Source organism: Hippocampus bargibanti, linkage group LG04, assembly GCF_051943395.1.
Source record: "Hippocampus bargibanti isolate YZ-2025 linkage group LG04, ASM5194339v1, whole genome shotgun sequence".
In the NCBI taxonomy this organism is placed as follows: domain Eukaryota; kingdom Metazoa; phylum Chordata; class Actinopteri; order Syngnathiformes; family Syngnathidae; genus Hippocampus; species Hippocampus bargibanti.
In genome coordinates this window covers 5,707,501-5,724,134 of record NC_142737.1, presented here as the reverse complement: position 1 = coordinate 5,724,134, position 16,634 = coordinate 5,707,501, and the positions used below count along the sequence as shown (strand labels likewise).

The 16,634-nt window shown below is 42.8% G+C and overlaps 1 protein-coding gene and 1 long non-coding RNA gene across 4 annotated transcripts in view; both read left to right on the top strand.

The window, feature by feature from the left end:
* Window positions 1–2,889, top strand: part of LOC148898826 (uncharacterized) — a 129,762-nt gene extending 126,873 nt beyond the window's left edge. Inside the window, exon 5 of the long non-coding RNA XR_016114642.1 lies at window positions 2,652–2,889. This is a non-coding gene — a long non-coding RNA (uncharacterized LOC148898826). The remainder of the gene's footprint in view (window positions 1–2,651) is intronic.
* Window positions 2,890–4,232: 1,343 nt separating this feature from the next.
* nr2f1a (nuclear receptor subfamily 2, group F, member 1a) lies at window positions 4,233–12,135 on the top strand. 3 transcript variants are annotated; one of them, XM_088993717.1, is made up of 5 exons: window positions 4,233–5,524; window positions 5,595–5,680; window positions 6,879–7,020; window positions 7,148–7,406; window positions 11,213–12,135. In XM_088993717.1, exons 1-5 carry the CDS (start codon window positions 5,288–5,290, stop codon window positions 11,485–11,487), a joined length of 999 nt encoding a protein of 332 aa, XP_088849843.1. In that variant the 5' UTR covers window positions 4,233–5,287; the 3' UTR covers window positions 11,488–12,135. The 3 variants fall into 3 exon arrangements, with proteins under 3 accessions (XP_088849843.1, XP_088849842.1, XP_088849844.1); XM_088993718.1 differs by having other exon boundaries at window positions 5,391–5,524; window positions 6,879–7,406; XM_088993716.1 differs by having other exon boundaries at window positions 4,238–5,680; window positions 6,879–7,406.
* Window positions 12,136–16,634: the final 4,499 nt, after the last annotated feature.

Genomic DNA, 16,634 nt, shown 5'->3' with positions numbered 1-16,634 from the left:
CACCAAACTAAATTGCAAAACTCTCATTGTAGTAACTAACATGACATCCACTCGAAATCTGAGTGACATCAATTTGGGTTAAGTTCAATTCCAATCAAATTGCCCTTTTAAAAATATAGCATCAAATGAATGGAATGACCAAATCACTAATGGCATGTTGCCCAAACCAAAAATGTGGAAAAGGTGACGTTGACGTAAAGCACCACAACAAAATTGAGCGTTTTTGGCAAACTACTTGATACTCGAAATGAGTTCTAATCATGCTAAAAGTATGAAATACGCTGACAGTTTTTGATCGGTGGGGTCAACTGGATGTCGACCCCATGTGCGTGTGTGTGTGTTCAAACAGACGCATACACGCACACAAACACACACACACACCATTACGCGTGCACAAAATTCAAATTATTGTCCATCTATCCTCAAGTATTACATTAATGATTACTTTTTACATAAGGAAATCATTTTTTTTATCTGTAAATATGCCAAAAAAAATTACATGGAATCTTTGTGGGGCTGTTTCTATGGGGGTGGGGGTTGCACTTAGGACCTTAATGTCTCATTTGTAGCTTGCTGTCTTTTAGCTATATATTACACCCAAGAGTCTTAAGTTTCAATACATCATCTTAGATGTGACCACAACACACGCTCATAAACTAACACACCAACGTCTAATATTTACATCCACAACTTGAAAACGTCACGAATCAAAAAGCTGTAAATATCAAACGGTCCATCTTTCCAGACATTAAGATATTGTCTATTTCATTCCCGTTTGGAGCAACAATGTACGACCTTTAAGTGTTTACGCTACCTTGATAAACGAACAATAAATATGTCCCTTTGTCGCCCTTTCTCTCCATAAAATTAAATAGTCTCTATCCAAAGTGCAAGTTAACCTAACGTTAATTGAAAGAGCTTCCTGTGATATTATCCATTCTTAATTAATAATGCATTGCTGATAAATGACCAAAGTGGAATTACGCCATCGTCCTCGGTAGTGGTACAATCTTGAAAAATGGCCACTTGAATGAAGCGACACTTGGCCAGGGACGGTGTTAAAATAGCAGCCATTTGTCCTCCCCGATCAGCCTTTTAATGTTTCGACGCTATCTCAGCGTCCTATCGATCTCATAAATAACAAATCACCTCGCAGGCAGGTGACGTACGTCGCGGAACTAAAAGCTGGGTCCGACGTGTTTCAAAGCCGACGATTTGGTGCCTTTTTCCGGGTTTGGACAACCGGCATCGGAGCCCCCGGTCGCGGCTGATAATAAGGCGGCAAAGACATGCTTGTCCACCGGGTACAAAGTTGTGGAACGAGTCGGGGTGTGGGTCGGATTGTCGCTTCTCCCGCCGACTGAATTAACTTCAAATGCAACGCGGCGCGAAGAGGAAAACGGAGGATGGAGAGATTACTTGCCTTTTGTTTTGTTTTATTTTTATATTGAGAAGCTGGTGCTCCATGCAGACCGCCATCGCCGGTGCTTCTCCTCCTACTACCCCGTTGTGGTCCACTTTCTCCTCTTTTTTCCTTTCCCCGAGCTCTGCTCCCCATTCGTTGTACCTCCGTGTGTGTGATCGCCTCCTGTCCTACACGTTGAAGCCCCCATTTTCTAAAAAAAAAAAATAAGATACGATAAAAGACAGGGGGGAAAAGTGGAAAAACACCCCAATATACGAAGTTCAAACCTAATGATACACTTATATGGTGAACCAAAAAAGAAGAAACATATATTGTCCGATTTAATCTAATTGGCTTCACCCTTTCAAAAGCGATGCAGACATGGACGGGCGAGTTTTCATTGGAGTTGTCCGAGACAGAGACAAGGAGAGAGAGCTCTCTTGTCGAGTACTTTAAAGAAAAGGGGGGAAAACAAGCCATCCCTCCTATGAGCTTCCAAAAGGGGCTCGCTTGGATATTTAAGATCAATTTATTTACAAATATGCCTGCATCGCTTGAAGAATTCTCTGTAATTAATTCAATTACCGTAATTATATTATATTTTCTTATGAAACTCAATATTAACGGATAGTATTCTTCTCATTCATTGTTTAATGTTATTTTCTCCATTTTGGGTACATTGCATTCATTATTATAGAAATATATTGGAACTTAGTGAAGTTTTAACTCCTCTACAACAGCTATAATGCACTCCTGACACGTAAACTATTAATATGACAGGTCAAAACATAATCGATTAAATGTTTTTAGTCACGAAAGCCATGAAAAAGTAAAAAAAAAAAATTTGCTGTTACTGTATATATATCAATATTAAATGACTTGTCCATTCGCTCCTATGGAGGTTGTAATTGTACAATGTACGCTAGATGGCAGCCCGATCCATTTTTTTCTTTTTCTTTTTTTTACTCACAAGAGGGGAGAAAGCCGGAAGAAATCTTGACACAAAAAGCCGGAATCCCCATGCAAATTCCCCAAATAAGTTCACATGATTGTCAATGAGCGTCATTATGAAGACATTATGTGGCACCGGCGATGTCATTAGTCACAAGAAGGGACTCGACTAATTGCTGCATCACCCTCCCCTTTTCTCTCTTTTACGCCGACATTTTTGCATACCATTCGTGTAACACGCGTTGTTTAAATGTAAAATTCTTCTAATTGCGTCCTCTTGTGTTTTCCTTCACAGTAAGTTTTCGTCAGCCACACCGGAGAGTTTCCACGGTGCGTGTACCGCAATGCGCATGCCGAAGCTCCCCCACATACATCAGCTGCCATCCTTTGCATGACACATTTTGGAATAAAGACACCAGTCCAAGACACCCGAGACCACCAGTTCCACCCCACAGTTTGAGAGGATTATATGCCGAAGGTAAAAGCTTTGTCCCCCTTATTTCCCTCCCTGTGTGTTTTTTTCTGCCACTCTATCCAGGGGTTCCTCTGACGTCTTTTTTTTTTTTTTGGGGGGGGGGGGGGGGGACGACACAAAATACGAGCTATGGTAATCAGGTTTTAAAGTAAATGGTAGCGAAAGTGTGAGCCATCTTGATATAAATTGCGCCTGTCAAAAATATCAAAAAGAAAATGGGAAAAAAAGACGTAGAAGAGAGCCCCCAGCGGTGAGAGGACAACGCTGAAAAAAATGCCCACTATCACTCACAGTAGAGCAGGTTGGGCGGAAATAATGAATTGGACAAATAGATAAGTCCAACAAGTAAATAAATAAAATGTTTAAAATGTGATTTTGACCTCCTTTCCAACAAAAGCAGTGACAGTAAAATAAAAATGTTTATTGTCGTCCAAGTCCAAATGAACATCCTACTATTAGAATTACATACATACATACATACATACATACATGCATACATACATACATACATACATACGTACATGCGTACATACATACACATCAGTAAATAAATTATATATATATATATATATATGCATAAATAAATGCACAAATAAATACAGAAAAGAAAAAGGAAAGCTGTCAATATCCATCCATCCATTTTCCGTTCCGCTTATTCCTCATTAGGGTCTCGGGGGTTGCTGGAGCCTATATCAGCTGTCTTCGGGCATGAGGCGGGGGACACCCTGAATTGGTTGCCAGCCAATCGCAGGGCACACAAAGACGTACAACAGTCACTCTCACACTCACGCCGAGGGACAATTTTGGAGTGGTCAATCTGCCTGCCATGCATGTTTTTGGAGTGTGGGAGGAAACCGGAGGACCCGGAGAAAACCCACGCGGGTCCGGGGAGAACATGCAAACTCCACACAGGGAGGCCGGACCGGGACCGAACCGGCGACCTCTGCACTGTGAAGCCAGTGTGCTGACCACTCGACTACCGGGCCGCCCTTGCTGTCAATATATATATTATTATATATAATAATATATAATATATATATATATTATATATATATATATATGTGTGTGTGTGTGTGTGTGTGTGTGTGTGTGTGTGTGTGTGTGTGTGTGTGTGTGTGTGTGTGTGTGTGTGTGTGTGTGTGTGTGTGTGTGAGACTGAGATTTGAACGTATCCATCTGTAAAATGAGACACTTTTTACAGCACACAGAGAAAGAGGGGGGGACGCCAACCAATGGAAAGCGAGAGAGGGCTTGGCTATAACCTCAGCCTCCCATTCCTCTCTCTCTCTCTCTCCCTCTCTCTCTCTCTCTCTCTCTCTCTCTCTCTCTCTCTCTCTCTCTCTCTCTCTCTCTCTCACTCTCTCTCTCTCACCTCTCTCCCTCCTCCTCTTCCTCCTCCTCCTCTATGCGGGGCTCTGGCCAGTCAGTCGCCTTTGATTATCAGTCTCCAGCAGCCCCTCTCTTGGCTCCTTGACATGAGCACCATATAAGGCTCAGCGATCTCCATAGAAACGTGTCAGTTTCAATAGTAGTGTCAAAGTTCACTATATACAGACATTCGCGCAGATCCCCCCGTTTCGGAAACATTGCTCTGCAGCTCCTCCAGCTTTAAAGCATTTTTTTAGGGGAGGCTCTCTCTTCTTTTTCTTCTTGCATATTCTACTAGTTTTTTTCTGCTGCTGCTGCTGCTGCTGTTGGCTGGTTGGCTTTTTCGCCCCTTCTGTGATATCTTTTCTCCGTGGCTCCAGCTGGAGGAGAGGTGAAAGTCTTACACGGCGTGGACTCTATTTGCACGGCTGCTCGCCTCTCCACGATGATGATGATGATGATTATGATGAAGATGATCTTTATTTAAGAATATAGACGCGCCAAATCTGCAGTTTTTTTGTGCTTGTGGTTGTGTGCGCGCGCGTGTGTGTGTGCGTTCGCTGCGTTGCGCACACAGCGAAGACATACTGGGAGAATAAGGAGAAAGGAATTTATACACCGCAGCACTTTGGATCCAGCGTCTTTCCGTCAACAGAAGGTTTTATTTATTTATTTATTTATTTTGTTGAAATACTCGCTCGTGTGAAGTGCTTTTCCTTTCTGGCTATTTTTTCCATCAAAGTGTTTTTTTAACCCCAACACGTCTGGACTCGCCTTTTCCTACACGAGTGGGGATTCCTGAATGGCTCAGTGCAATTTACCTTGGAACTGGCCTCCCGATACTTGCATATGGTGATCGGGTCGTCCCTTTCCAGTCGTCCGCCGCTTATTTGAATGTATTGATTCCCCCCTTCCTCATCTATGAGATTCCGTGCAGCGATTTGACTTTGCGGCCATCTATCATAAAAAAAAGCTCCTTCTTTTCTCCCATAACGCCCCCGAACCAGCAGCGACCATTTCGCTCTACAGCACTTTCCGGGGCCGAGATATGGCAATGGTAGTTAGCGTGTGGCGAGATCCGCAGGAAGATGTGGCCGGAGGACCTCCGAGCGGCCCCAACCCCGCAGTGCAGCCGTCGAGGGAGCAGCAGCAGGCGGCGTCGGCAGCGCCGCACACCCCGCAGACCCCGAGCCAACCGGGACCCCCATCCACGCCGGGAACGGCCGGGGACAAGGGCAGCCAGAACTCTGGGCAGAGCCAGCAGCACATCGAGTGCGTGGTGTGCGGGGACAAGTCAAGCGGCAAACACTACGGCCAGTTCACCTGTGAGGGCTGCAAAAGTTTCTTCAAGAGGAGTGTACGCAGGAACTTAACGTACTCGTGTCGCGCCAATAGGAACTGTCCCATCGACCAGCACCACCGGAACCAGTGCCAATACTGCCGACTCAAGAAGTGCTTAAAAGTGGGCATGCGGCGGGAAGGTGAATATTTATTTTGAAACCTTTCTACACTTGCTTCTATATGATGGCTCGGGTTTGCAATCTGCATCCGCGTCGCATGCTTCTAAAATGGACCGAACCACTCGAGGTTCTCGAACACAGCAGCACCCCCTCCTCCTCGTTTGTTACATTTCTGGGACCGGTTAGAATGACCTCCACTCTTTGTTTCTAAAACTCACATTGCTCCTGCCGTAGAAGCGAATAAGGGCTAATAAATGCTCGTGGATGTAACGTACACGTAGCCGGGTTCCCCCCCAACCCTCTGAACGTCTCAGCTACCAGACGGCTCACACACGCTCAATAATGGCGCTCAACTTGACCCCTTATGTCGTCGTTTGCCTCCAGCGTACAAACCGTTCGAACACGTCAATGCTTTATAAGGTTTAATTCATGCCAAAGCATCGCCGTTTACATGTGATATATCGTCTCGGTCTGAAACGGGTTGGGGGTCTCTCTCGTGTTGTTGCACTGGCGTGTTATTAATATTCAAAAGCGATGACATGAATCATTTTATTTCCCAGTCATGTTTTGATGTGTATGAAATTTAAAAACAGCACAATTTAGAGTGAGAATTATTGACATTTGTTGAAATTTGTGTTACTGTTAGACGTATAGTTGTGGCGAAACAGCACACGTCCATTCCAATGTGATAAACGGCGTTAAATTAGGGGTTTAAAAATATCTAAAATATTGCAATCAATGCAGAATATTTCCCGTATGGTGTTTGGAAGCGTGTGTGAGACACTGAAGACGTTTAAACATTTTAATACATTTTTTGTGTTATGAATAGACACCGGTGTGTGTTAGTTTGAAGTTCGCATCAGCTCTTTCATTAAAAATGTCTAAACTCAGAAAACACAGGTTAAATAGTTTTAATGACATTTACGTGTTACGAATGGACACCGGTGTTTTTTAGTTTGAAGTTTGCATCAGTAGTTTGAATAAAAACGTCTCAACTCACAAACACAGGTTAAATAGTTTGTAATGACATTTCCGTGTTAAAAACGGACACCGGTGTGTGTTAGTTTGAAGTTCGCATCCGCACTTTCATCAAAACGTCGAAACACACAAACACAAAGCGAGCGAGTGAGCGACGAGAAGCTTGTTGTGCACGTCGCCGGTAAACAATGTTTGTCAGTCCTGGATGCACATTTCCTCTTCTTCTCTTTGTTTTTGTCAGCGGTTCAGCGAGGACGAATGCCTCCAACCCAGCCCAACCCAGGCCAGTACGCGCTGACCAACGGGGACCCCCTCAACGGCCATTGCTATCTGTCCGGATACATCTCGTTATTGCTGCGGGCCGAGCCCTACCCCACGTCCCGGTACGGGAGCCAGTGCATGCAGCCCAACAATATCATGGGCATCGAGAACATCTGCGAGCTGGCGGCTCGGTTACTCTTCAGCGCCGTGGAGTGGGCCAGAAACATCCCTTTCTTTCCCGACCTGCAGATCACCGACCAGGTGTCCCTTCTCAGGCTGACGTGGAGCGAGTTGTTTGTGCTTAATGCCGCCCAGTGCTCCATGCCCCTTCACGTGGCCCCTCTACTGGCCGCGGCGGGCCTACACGCCTCACCCATGTCCGCGGACCGCGTCGTGGCTTTCATGGACCATATCCGGATCTTCCAGGAACAAGTGGAGAAGCTCAAAACACTACACGTAGACTCGGCAGAGTACAGCTGCCTCAAGGCCATCGTGCTCTTCACGTCAGGTGGGTAGCGCGAACGCGCACGCGCTGGGGCCCGGCGTGGCCACGCGTCAAGGAGTAAACACAAACAAAATGGGAGCTTCGAATGGAACTCGGCGACGTTTTTTGAGGCTTTTACGTGGGATACGTTTGTTCACGCGTTCTCCTGTCAGCTCGGGCTATGGTGTACAAAAAATTAGGTTCAAACAAAGCCTACAATCGCTTTGTGAAGCTTTTCCACGATCATCCTCGCGTTTATCAGATCACAGGCTGTGGTTTGTGTTGATTTTGAAGCGAAGACAAATGAGCGGCCCGTAAATGTTCAGTACACATGTCAAACAAATATGCCCGAAAGGTGAAAGAGTCCATCGTGCGTGACAGCTGGCACGTTTCTAACCACAAACACGACCCCAAAAAATAATCCATTAGAGGGGAAAAGGATGGTGTAACATTTCACGAGGTTGGTGTTTCCGGATGCAATGAACTAATCACGCCGCGTGGTCAAACGTCGACGTTTCGGAGCACTCTTTTATTTTATTTTTGTTTTCATATATGATTTGAGATTTTGAATCGATGTCTGTCTCTTGCGAAACGTCCCGAGGAAGGAAAAAACAAAGTAGAAACTCACACTGGCCGCAAACTTCTACTTGTCTAACTCAGTCACAAGTTTTTGCCTCAGTCACACTTGTTTAAAGAAAAGAAAAAGTAAAACAAACTTCACGTTGTACTTTTTTTTACAAATCCCCTTTGGAGTGTATTGTTTTATTTATTTATTTATCTATTTATTTATTTATTTATTTATTTATTTAGATCGTGTAGGCGACCGAGATTAAATTATTAATTTATGTGCTTATGTAATTCCACATCTTGTATCGAATCAAATGGAACTGTAGAGCGAATTAAACAGCCGTTGTTTAGTACTAGTATCTTACTAATGGCACTATTATATAATATTTTTTTTATTTTTTTAATATATTATATTATTTTTAATATATTACATTATGTTTACTATATTACATTTACTATATTATATTGTATTGTATTATATTATATTTATTATATTAATCATATTATATTATATAAATTATATAAAATTATGTACAATTATATTTATTATATTATATTATATTATATTATATTATATTATATTATATTATATTATATTATGAATGAAATGCTGTGTCTAGGAAGGCGTATATACGCTAGACTTGAATTAAAATGGTCACAGACATCTACTTTTTCCATTTTACAGAATAATATCAGTCATGCTAAATGGGATAAATATATTGACAGCATACCACAGGCGTGATGTAGCATCACGTGTGTTCGCCATTTTCAACTTTTGTATCGTTTCTTTTTTTGTGTGGCTCACTTCACCTCAAATTAGCCCCACACGAAGGGACTCAACGTTTGCGGCGGCTGGCCGAGTTTCTTGGTTGGTTGGAATTGATCGTGTGTGCGTTTAGTGGTTGGTGGTTGTGGTGGTAGTGGTGGTGGTGTGCACCCAAAAAGCAGGTTGCTCCTGCGTGGCGCTTTGCCAGAAGCGACGTGGATTATTTGCCTTAAATAAATAACCCGATTCCTGTCACTATTTGATGCATAAATAATGGTGGTCGTGTTTCAACACAGTTGACTGACATTACCCCCCTCCCCCTTATTGACATGTACACTCGGCCTTCACTAAACTGCATAAATAGCGGTTTGCGGCGTGTGTGTGTGTGTGTGTGTGTGTGTGTGTGTGTGTGTGTGTGTGTTTGTGTGGGTGTGGGTATGGGTGGGTGCTCCCATGTCAGTGTATAGTTGGAATAGGGTGCAGGACACACACACACATGCAAATGCCTCACACACCTCGGCCTGATTGAGTATTTAGCAGTGTGTGCAGCTGTCCATTCATCTCAATCCTCAATGATTGTCTCTTTCTTTTTTTCTTTAATCTCACCTGAATTTCATTGTAAAGAACCCCCCGCCAAAAAAAAAAATCTCGATTGGATGGAGTTAAGCATATTGGCTGCTTTTGGCTTTAAAGGGACACTCACTCAGCCTTAATCCGAAAAGGATTTGCATACATGGTTCTTTGAAAGGCCTGGCTAAGGTCACAGTAAATCAACCCCACCACCCGAGATCGAGGGGTTGCCCCCGGGGTTCACAAGGTTATTGTGTCTGGGCCACATTGAGTTATAACCCGTAACTCACCAAAAGGCTCAAAAAACACAGATTCGGCATCGTTGCTTTCTATGTGTTGTGTCGTGTGCAATAAGCGGCTCACATATACGTCTTCTCGCACCAGTTGGGAGTTTCTTAAACAGAAACACAACATCCAAATTTCAACAGCTCATTCTTGGTTTTTTTTATATGTTCACCTCTAAGTGACTATTGACTTTCCCCCTCCCTGTTTCTCTTCTAATAAACGCGATGGCTTCTAGCGACCATGCACTGCGATGGGCTACGGCGTTAGAAAAAGATGGTGAATGTGGGGTGGAGGATGGGGGGTGGAATAAAAAAAGCAGGCCAGAGTGGTCTATGGAGAGAAGAGGAAAAATGACTTAACAGCTTACTGCGGAGTAATTAGGTCACATTACAAGCAGAGCAATTTCACATTCATCAGAGCCGTTTTGGGTTTCCTTTCAAACCTGAATCTCCAGAGTAAAGACGTCAAGAACGTCCACGCATGCTCACTTCACTCCAAAATTGTAACAAAAAAGTAAGAATAATCACCCCTCTGCACGTTTCTCTTTTACTCTATTCTTATTTGTTTACCGTCATGCTTGTTGAAGCTGCATGATTGACAAATATGCTGCATTGGTGATGCAGCATATTTGTGCAAATGCACTCCACAAAGTCAAGGAGTCATGCTCGATGATGATGGGGGGGGCGGTTTGGGCAAAACTTTCTGATTCAGTTCAGAAGAGCTGGAGGTTGTCCCGTGAATTGTGCTTTTTATGTACATTTATATATATATATATATATAATATATATTATATATATATAAGTATCATTGCTGTCTGAATAAATAGGATGAATTTTGGAAACATTGATTTTCGACAATGTTTGGTGCGTTCCTGTAAGGACCATTACGTATAAGACAAATTGAAATGCACCTGCAAACAAAATTCCACCACCTCCCCAACAACAACAAAACTAATTAAAAACGTCGTTTATTCTCTCTGTCTTTAGTTGACCGCCATTTTGAAAGCTTCTCTTGAATTCGGGTGTGTTTTTATCAGGTGTGAAATTCGTCAAAGAGGCATACATTGTCATTCCAAGTTCCCCCCTCCCCCTCATATTCACTTTTCTTATTTCATAGTTTTATTATAAATGTGTATTTTGGTTCATTTTGAGCTAATTTAACGCAACGTCCGCTATTGAAAAAAAGTTCGATGTAGAATTGTGACCACGCGCTTTGCTATTGGCAACCCCCCATGAATTCGGGTGTGTTTGAAATGCGTCAGGGAGGCACACATTGTCATATCCTCTTCAGAATCGCTTTTCCTATTTCATAGTTTTATGCAAAATAATCATTTTTGGTTCGTTTTTAGCTCATTTACATAGCGAAGAAACGCCCGCATTGACGCCCGTTGTTGAAAAGTTTGACGTTATGTTGTGACACGCGCGTTGCTTTTGGCCCCCGCCCCCACCTATGAATTTGGGTGTGTTTTATCGAAAGTGAAATGCGTCATGGAGTGCCCCCTCCCCCTCATGTTCATTTTCACATTTCACAGTTTTATGCTAAATGTTCATTTTAAGCTAATTTAACGCAACGCCCACATTTACGCCAGCTGTTGAAGAAAAAAACAAGTTTGATGTTAACTTCTGACCCCCCCCCTCCCCAGACGCCTGTGGCCTGTCGGACGCCGCCCACATCGAGAGCCTGCAAGAAAAATCCCAGTGCGCTTTGGAGGAATACGTACGGAGCCAATACCCCAACCAACCGAGCCGCTTTGGCAAACTCCTTCTGCGACTGCCATCACTCCGCACCGTCTCTTCGTCGGTTATCGAGCAGCTCTTCTTCGTCCGCTTGGTAGGTAAAACTCCTATTGAAACGCTCATCAGGGATATGCTATTATCCGGGAGCAGCTTCAACTGGCCTTACATGTCCATCCAGTGATGCTTATCATGACACACACACTCACACACCTATACATACATTTACATAATAGAGAGGACAAGGACCAAAATTCACCCCCCCATCCTCTATGAAGACGATAGATGACATCAAACTTTTTTTCTTGACAACTTTGGAAGACCTTTGCCCCCTCAACTCCCCTCGCCCCCCACCTGTGTTCTGGGACTGAGATTGAATATGTACAGAAAAAAATATTGGAACTGGACTTTCCACCTGTGTAAAATCCGCTCATCACGTTCAAGAACAATCCTTGTCATTTTGTAAAATACTAGTCTTTATTTTCTTTTTTTGCTTTTTGTAAGAGAAATTGCAAAGAAAAAGGAAAAAAAAAACATCATATGCGCAGTAAGAAAAAAAAAATGAATCAAGACTTAGCGGGGGAAAAATAATGTTTCCAAGCAATTATAAGAATTTGTCCTGTGTCTATGTACCTTTTCTCTGTTTTGTATTTTTTTCTGGTTGTAAACCAGGCTTTCTGTGATTCTATACTAATAATTTTTGATATAACCTTTTGCTTCTTATAATGAGTGCGGTATATGTTGTCCAAGCTATGTTCTCCAAGAATTAAAATTGAAGTGAGAATCTAAAAAAAAAGGGAAAAAAAAAGAAAAAAAACTGAAAAAAAAGAAATCTAGACAATAAGAAACAAGTCTAATCGCTATGACAATATCACCACTGATGGTTGAACTTTTTCCCCCAACACGATGGACCTGCAACAACAAACTGAACCGCTTACCACCCCCCCTGGACATTTTTACTGAAAGGACATCTGGGGACCCCCTTAACCCCTTCTCCCTTACACCTTGCACCCCCTACGCCCCCACACTAGCCCCCCTGGCGGCCATGAGTTTGATCATCAGTCAAAGAGGAGAGACACGAAAAATCAAAAAGCACTTTTAATATATCATTTCAAATCCTTTTTTGTTTGTTTCGTCTTTGAAAAAAAGCATTGTTTCTCGAACCTTATGGGTTGTTGCCTTCAATTTGCTTACTCCATGATGCAGCTTTCTTTTTTTTCTCCAGAAAGGCTCGATTGATGAAGTTGTGTGATGGTGACTGTATTATTAAAAGACAAATAGGCAACAATGTCTGTCCGGAAGCGATTTTCCTCCATGACGTTCACTTTTCTTTGCAAATTTTCAATTTTCACTCTAGAATACAACTTGAAAGTGAAATGTCATTATTTGCACCAGTAAAAACAGATTATACACGACACAAGTTATCCCGGAATGCCCAGAACGTGTTTCAAGCAAAGTAATTAAAACACACACACACACACAGCCGGCTCACCTTGGTTTTATGCCCGCCTACCCCATCCCCTCGCACAATCGCCACATTAGGCTTGATCGCACTTGTACTTTATTGTTAACGCAGAGTCACGTGGTTAAAAAAATATTTATTTCATTTTGTGAATGGGTTTTCCTCCTGCAAAGGTGATACAGGCGTGATCAATATGGAAAATATATTTGAAATATGGGAGTCTGTGTGAGCGCGCGTCTGCGTACACACACACACACACACACACACACACACACACACACACACGAGTCTCACTTTGCACGTCTTCTCGCTGTCATTACATTTCCACCTTAATGGATAAAAGTGACACATTTGATCACACACACACTAAAATCACACAAAAAGTGATGTTTGGGTGTGACATTGAATGCATTTGCCCGTGAGCATTTTTAATCATCAGACGTGTTGCTTGCATCTGCCTTATGGCTCACATTTCGGTACTGTGATGACAGGTGGACACGTGAACGCATCACGCCATGCGTGATTGTGGCGATACTGTAATTGTCATTTGTGTGGGGTGTTTTTTGGGTGGGGTGGTCGCTTTTTTTCAATTTGCATTGCTGTTCTTATTCTATCTATAAGGAACGTGCTATAAGACTTGCCCTCATGTGCTCCCCTCAAGCAATGATAAATGTGTAAAACGATATTCAATCGACTTGGGTAAAGCGTCTTGTGATGCGTTTTTTTTGCAAGCTGTTTGCTTTTTGGTTGACTTGCTTCCGTGTCTGACTCCGTTTTTCGCCGTACAAGAGTTCGAAACACGTGAAATCAAGATATGCAGGGAATATTCAGGTTGCCCCCCTCCCATCTCCGCACTGCTCAGCTTTTCCCCTGCTTGATTGCATGCGGGACTACGATGTTTGTTTGGCTTCAAAAGGAGCATGACAAAGCCCATGCAGGCAGACAGGTCGTTGTTGGTTTTTTATGTTGCCGTGGACTAAATGGTTTGCTGGGTTATTAAACGCAGCGTACAGCTGCTTGTCTCCCAACATAATGTATTCTAAATCCCTCCAGAGTATAGCCATCTTTTATCCTCTCGCTGAGAGCATTTTGTTGTACAATTGTTACACTACGGGCTATATAAAGAGAGCGGCAGATGAAATCGTGGCATGTGTTGCTAATTAATGTTTGGGGTACGAGAAATTCGAGAAAACACACCGCAGGACTCGAGGAAATGCCATCTTTGACGTCACATCGACATCGATAACAAATATGCCCACACGTCAAATGAATCTTTGTGTATGTAAATATGAAAAAACATGACGTCGTGTAAATATTAATAAACATGACGTCAAGATAAAGATAAAAGAAATGGACTAAAGTGTCTCGACACCACTTCCGGGAGATTCACGTCCCCTTTTTAGGCCTCCGGCGTTGAGGAAAGCTCCAGTTAGGATGGCCTAAAAAAATAGAGTAAAACAATCATTTAGCGTTGTCTGCTTTCATTTCTCAAAGCCTATACAAGTGGAGGACTCCCTGGCATGTGTTGCTAATTAATGTCGGAGGTATGAGCAATTCGAGAAAGTACACACCGCTCGAGGAAACACCATTATGACGTCACAACGTCATCTATTCCAAATATGCCCAAACGTCAAATGAATCTTTGAGTATGTGAATATTAATAAACACGACGTCGTGTAAATATTAATAAACACAATATCATGTAAATATTAATAAACATGACGTCAAAATAGGAAAAAAAGAAAGAAATGGACGAAAGAATCAGCTTCCGGGAAACAAGTTCCGGTAGATTCACGTCCCCCTTTTTATGCCTCCGGCGTTGAGGAAAGCTCCAGTTAGGACGGCCTAAAAAAAGAGTTAAACAATCATTTAGCGTTGTCTGCTTTCATTTATCAAAGCCTATACAAGTGAAGGACTCCCAACACGAGCCACTATTAGTTTGCTTTTTACTCTAGCAGCTGGATGCGATTTCACGTTTGAGGTGTCTGCCTGAAAGAGGAACATTTATTAACATGTCAGTGGGCCCAGGGCGTCTTCTGCCTTTCGGTGCTCACTCGCTTTGTTCAGTCGGGACACAACCCGGGCCTACATTTGTAGTTTTAATAATAATAATAATAATAATAATAATAATAATAATAATAATAATAATAATAATATATTTCATTTATAAACGTGTTCTAAAACTCTCAAAGACACTTTACAGTCACCAGATAAGTTTTTCTGTGGGTGAGCAGCGGCAGCCACACGCGCCAGTACCCGGAAGTACGTTTTAGCCAGCTTCACTCAACCCGGAAGTAAGTTTACATTTTCGCCGTATATTTTATTTATTGTGTGTACATTGTGTACGTAAAAGATGTCACTCAGCTTCCTGGTGACTCTTTTTAATATAAACAAACAAAAAAGACTCGACAAACAATGTTTATTTTCGCTTGTATCGATTGTGCTCACCGCCAATAATGACAAACACGATTTGTAATATCACCCAACACGAAGCCAAATTGGAGCCGGTGCTGTTTTTTTTTTAGAAGGTCCCTGAATGCAACACAAAGGGCCAACTCCTCGTGCCCGCGGGCGCGCGTACGTCAACGTTTGTCCAGGTTGTCATAGCAATATGTCAGCTTTGGTCATCCTTTCTTGAAGGATTTCTCAACGCTGGTGAGGGTGAAAGCGCCAGAACGCGCACGCGCGCGCACGGTGAGAGCAGATCGCTGCGTAAGCGGATCCTTTTGTGTTGATTTAGGAAGACGTTTTCTGTATATAACGTTCAAGGCTGATAATATCATTGCCTGGCCAGATAAATAAAGCAGTGGCCAAAACCATCGGGTCGGCTATCGATCTGCTTTCTCTACCCGAGACAGGGAACGGGGGGAGGGGGGGGTAAGAGGGGTGGGGGAGAAAGGAGAGAGAGAACCAGGAGGCGGAGAAGGAAGGGGTAGAGGAAAGGGGGGGGGGTCTCATTAGCATTCCACAGCCATGGACTAAACGCTGACAACTAACAGAGATATCCAGCTCCACACCGCTGCATGCACTCGCCTTTGTCCTCTCCCCTCCTGGCCCTTCATTTCGCTCTCTCATCACAGCCAACACTCTTTTTTTTCTCCCTCCCTTCTCCCCTGTCCTCACCCTCTCCCTCTCCTTCTCCTCCTCCTTCTTCTTCTTCTTCTCCCTTCTCTCTTTTGCACAAGAGCCAGAAACCTCCCCCAGAAAAAAACGAGAAGGAGGGGTGATGTTGTAAAAGCTGTGCAGAAGTGACAGCGCTAAACGCAGCGGATTTAGTCAGGACAGATACAATTGTGTGTGACTTGACAAAATAGAAGGCGGGAGACGTTTTGAATCCAAACTGCCATTGTGGGTTATTTTAAACCAGCCCCGAAAAAGGAAAAAGACGTTTGAACCGCTCTCTTTACTTCGGGATCATCTGTTTATTTCCCCCCCCCCCCCCCCCCGGTGAAAAAAAAATCGCTACAACAATGCCTGCATGCAATATTTCTTGGGTTGCCATATTTCGCAATCATCAAATATGGCAACTTGGATTGGTTTGAATTAGCCTGTATTAGTCTCGCGATGGAGAAATTTACAACTTGATGTTTGTGAAAAGTTTCCTTTCTTGGTTTTACCGAATAATTAATACTATACAAGCACATATAGAGACACCTGTCATGCTGAACCAGTAGAAGAGAATAAAGCATAATTGACTGTTCCAAAAGCAGCATAAATCAATATATCTCACGACTAATTTGAATATAAAGGAATATAATACTTTACACAACTCTTCATATACACACAAAGATATAGCAGTAAGTATAAGATCTAAAGAAAGCACTTTGCACGACACACCATTTTTTTCCTGTGGAAAAAAAACAAACAAA

What these genes read in the sequence shown, in the direction of transcription:
- nr2f1a (XM_088993716.1), top strand. Translation starts at nt 5,248, where the DNA reads ATGGCAATGGTAGTTAGCGTGTGGCGAGATCCGCAGGAAGATGTGGCC. An exon ending in AGTGGGCATGCGGCGGGAAG is followed by an intron (nt 5,681 to 6,878) that starts GTGAATATTTAT and finishes TGTTTTTGTCAG; the next exon opens with CGGTTCAGCGAGGACGAATG. An exon ending in CATCGTGCTCTTCACGTCAG is followed by an intron (nt 7,407 to 11,212) that starts GTGGGTAGCGCG and finishes CCCCCTCCCCAG; the next exon opens with ACGCCTGTGGCCTGTCGGAC.